This window comes from Sphaeramia orbicularis, chromosome 10 (assembly GCF_902148855.1).
Source record: "Sphaeramia orbicularis chromosome 10, fSphaOr1.1, whole genome shotgun sequence".
Taxonomy (NCBI): Eukaryota; Metazoa; Chordata; class Actinopteri; order Kurtiformes; family Apogonidae; genus Sphaeramia; species Sphaeramia orbicularis.
Genome location: NC_043966.1, coordinates 12,108,199 through 12,111,690, shown reverse-complemented (window position 1 = coordinate 12,111,690; position 3,492 = coordinate 12,108,199). Strand labels below are relative to the sequence as shown.

Below are 3,492 nucleotides of genomic sequence, written 5' to 3'. Positions count from 1 at the left end.
ATTTTCACGTAAAAATGATAAAATGCTGAGAATAAATGGTCATAAAAGGACTCGGCAAAGTTTTAATGCACAAATAAATCGTTTGGATTCATCACAAAAGTAGTTTTAAAGATTAAATTCTGCCATTAAGTGGATGGTGAGGTTTATCAGTTATCGCTCCTTTTCCTCAAAATACAGGGAAACTTGGCGGTCATCTGGAAAGCTAAGAGAAATGTAGTTTTTATTAGTTACATATCTTCTTGAATTGTTGTGATATCTATTAAAATAATGGCAGTGACATTGCACATTGCCATTATTTTCCGAGACACAAACTAAAATTTTGCCGGCATTTAAGTAATTTAACAAATTTCACTTCATGACAGTAAAACTTTCATGTCTTTACAGTTTTAAATAAATGATGCACACTGGAAGATAACAAGAAATCAGCCACTTTTATTTAGAAAGAGTCCCAAAAAATAAACAAGTTAGCACACATTCCATATACAAAATGTCAGTGAGAATAGCCTGAATATGCGATGAAACTGAGAAGCAACTACGGTTTATGTTTCTGCTGCTGACTACAAAAAACAACAGTGGTAATAATAGTACAGTTTACCTCCGTTTTTTTAGGAGTGGAGGGCTCGTCATAGGTCGACTTCAGATTAATAAGGTGAAATAAAATGTGTCTTATAATTAGAAGTGCTTGTCCCTTATTGTAAAACTGTAGAACTAAATTAAAAAATAATACATTATTTAATAAATAAATCAAATACTAAAAAAAAAAGTCTAAGTAGCTTTGACACTTTAGTGGAAAGGGGATTAATTTTTCATACTTCAATTTTTTATATAAAATATATGTATACCTGTATATGTATATACTGTATATATGTATAACATTGTATTTCCAATTTTAAACAGTTAACCTCACAAGTTTAACATTAAAAAAAAAGGAAAAAAAAGCATGTTTGGCATTAATGAAATCAACGTATGTATTATTTTCGGCAACAACATGCAACTGATGCTACTTTATTGTCAGATCAATGCAAAATACATGGAGACTGGAAAACAAAGCATAAAGGCTATTGTGTTAGCACTGTCATTGCCACCAACTGTACATCTAGTTACAAAAGTTACAGAATGTATCATTTACATTCACTGAGATGACAGTGATTGATTATATTAAGACTATATTCATATCTACTGGCACTAGAATTTGGCACTGTTACTTATTTGGCATTTTATACCATCACGTAAACCATGTGGATGTTGATGCCTCTTTTGATGTCACTTCAATATGTAACGCGAGAATACCATACCGTACTATGTTTTGTTTTTTGATCTGTGTTTATGGCATGTAAACAGAGTAACTTCCTCTTGAAAGTAGAACGACAACCCTGGCCCTTGTCAGAAAAAATACAAACAGCAAAAGCACTGAAGCGAACGAAGAGACAAAAGTAAAGCAAAAAAAAAAAAAAAAAAATCGCTGCACCAACTCTAACAAGAAAAAACATAGAAGGATTGATTCCAAATGTCAAGCATTGACATATATTTCATATCAACACCAAATGTTAAAGAATAAAATATACAGGAAAGTTTAGAATAGGAATTAATTACATGATTTCAACATCTCGCCCCCATATGCAATGTATTTGGCTTTAAAAATATGGAACTAGAAGCTGTTTAGTATTATTTCTTCCTTTATACTCACACATTAAGATGTTTATATCCAACCGGTATGTAAGCAAGTTTATTTAAAAGCTATTTTGTGAAAATACATAAAAATATTTTTTTCAATAAACATTTTTTTTTTAGATTTTCTTAGAAAAAAAGGACAATTTCACATCTTTATGCAGATGATATCAAGTGTGCTTGAAAATCCTGTTTTGGCGGTGGTGGCTACAGAAAACAGTGTGTTTTTGACGACATCCCCCCGGACACACACAGCCTCACGCTCACACAAACACATTTTAGATAACTGAGACTCTGACTCCCAGAAGCAGCCGTTGCTGTCAATCAAGCCCTCGTTTCCATCTTATTTCAGTCCAGACAGATAGATAGGAAAGCATGGTGTCACCAGTTTAGAAAAAGAGCGCCTCCCTTTTATATTCCAAAATGTAATTCCACCCAGAGAGGGAGGCTTTTTTACATGGTGAGAAATAGAGACAGAGAGCAACAATACAAGTCTTTGTGATCGACAAAATGAAGCCTCCATCTCCTACCTTTTTTCACCAGACAGACAGAAAAAGCGCCAGAACAGAAGGAAGGAGGGAAGAAGAAGAAGAAGAAGAAGAAGAAAACAAACAAAGAAAAAAATCGCTCTATTGAAACCATTGTAAGGCACTCAGAAGTTTCTCATTGATCAGGACAAATCTGTCAGGCTGACGTTTAGTCCCATGTCAGGTCTCACGTAAGGGACAGCGTGGACAGCTTTAGGAAACTCTGGAGTCATCACCCGACCATTCTCCCCAGTACTTCCAGTGACGGAAAGTCTCGCTTTATTCCTCATGGCGTCCCCGAAGGTCATCTAAAGGAAACGCACAGAGTCACGTGTACACGCAGACACATTCACGCATACATGGATCCATACACACACAGGAAAGTGTCAAGTTAGACAGGGGCGAGTCGAGGTCTGTAGGCTTATTAAGACTTTAAAATGTTCAAAACGTGACAATGCAGATGAGAACTTAATATGACGTCCATGGGAACCACAATGCAAGATGCAAATGATCATGTAAAGGTTTATGCATGGTCATTGCAAGCATTATTGTTACAATGTGTTGCTAGGACAGAGGTATTCACAAGCATGGCCATCAACAGTCATACATGAAAATGGTGTCAAATAGCAAGGAAACTTAAATGGACAAACACAGATTTAAGCTTTAAAAAAGGGGGATTCTTTCTCTCATTAAATCATAAATCACCAATACATACGATCCTGTGGCCAACCTCTTCATTCACTAACACTGAAGGATGGAACGGATGGAGCCAAAAAAGCGTGCATTTTGGGGGAATTTATGAAAACCTCGTTCCCTACCCCCTAAATTTTTACACTTTCGATCCCATATACGTTGTAACCTTCCTTATAAGTTGCAAAATTCTGTGAATTCTGCGAGGAAGTTGGGTTAATATTCTGTGCATTCTTTGCCACCTTCATTCGTTTCGCCTCGGCTCGGGACTTGTAACAGAACTCAATCAAGGCCACCAGCATGGCCAAACCGAGTCCTCCGACCAGAATGTAGAAGACCCCAGCCACGTTGCTCAGGCTGAGAGCGCTCGTCTTCTCCTGCAAAATGCACATGAGACGGGGGTCAGTGGCGGCGAATTGGCGCGAGGTCGAAAGATTTTTAAAAATGTACACAAATAAAACAAAAATCACAACAACGAAAACTAAAAAATGCACAAAAATGCACCACTATATGTAGTTATCTATAGGTTTGTTTTTTTTTGACAGCCAATAAGATCTAATATGCACAAAAAAAAAAAAACAAGACAGTAATAACACAAGTGCTTAAT

The 3,492-nt window shown here is 36.2% G+C and overlaps 1 protein-coding gene across 6 annotated transcripts in view; it reads right to left on the bottom strand.

Annotated features, from left to right (window-relative positions):
• Positions 1–412: 412 nt before the first annotated feature.
• Positions 413–3,492, bottom strand: part of gria2b (glutamate receptor, ionotropic, AMPA 2b) — a 95,743-nt gene continuing 92,663 nt past the window's right edge. For 2 of the 6 annotated variants that reach the window (XM_030145229.1, XM_030145230.1), the window contains exons 15-16: positions 3,128–3,262; positions 413–2,503 (exon numbers count right to left, since the gene is read on the bottom strand). In XM_030145229.1, the coding sequence (XP_030001089.1) occupies positions 2,339–2,503; positions 3,128–3,262 (300 nt within the window). In that variant the 3' untranslated portion in view covers positions 413–2,338. Of the gene's footprint in view, positions 2,504–3,013; positions 3,263–3,426 lie in introns of those variants that run through there. The other 4 variants (XM_030145231.1, XM_030145232.1, XM_030145234.1 and 1 more) reach the window with 3 other exon arrangements.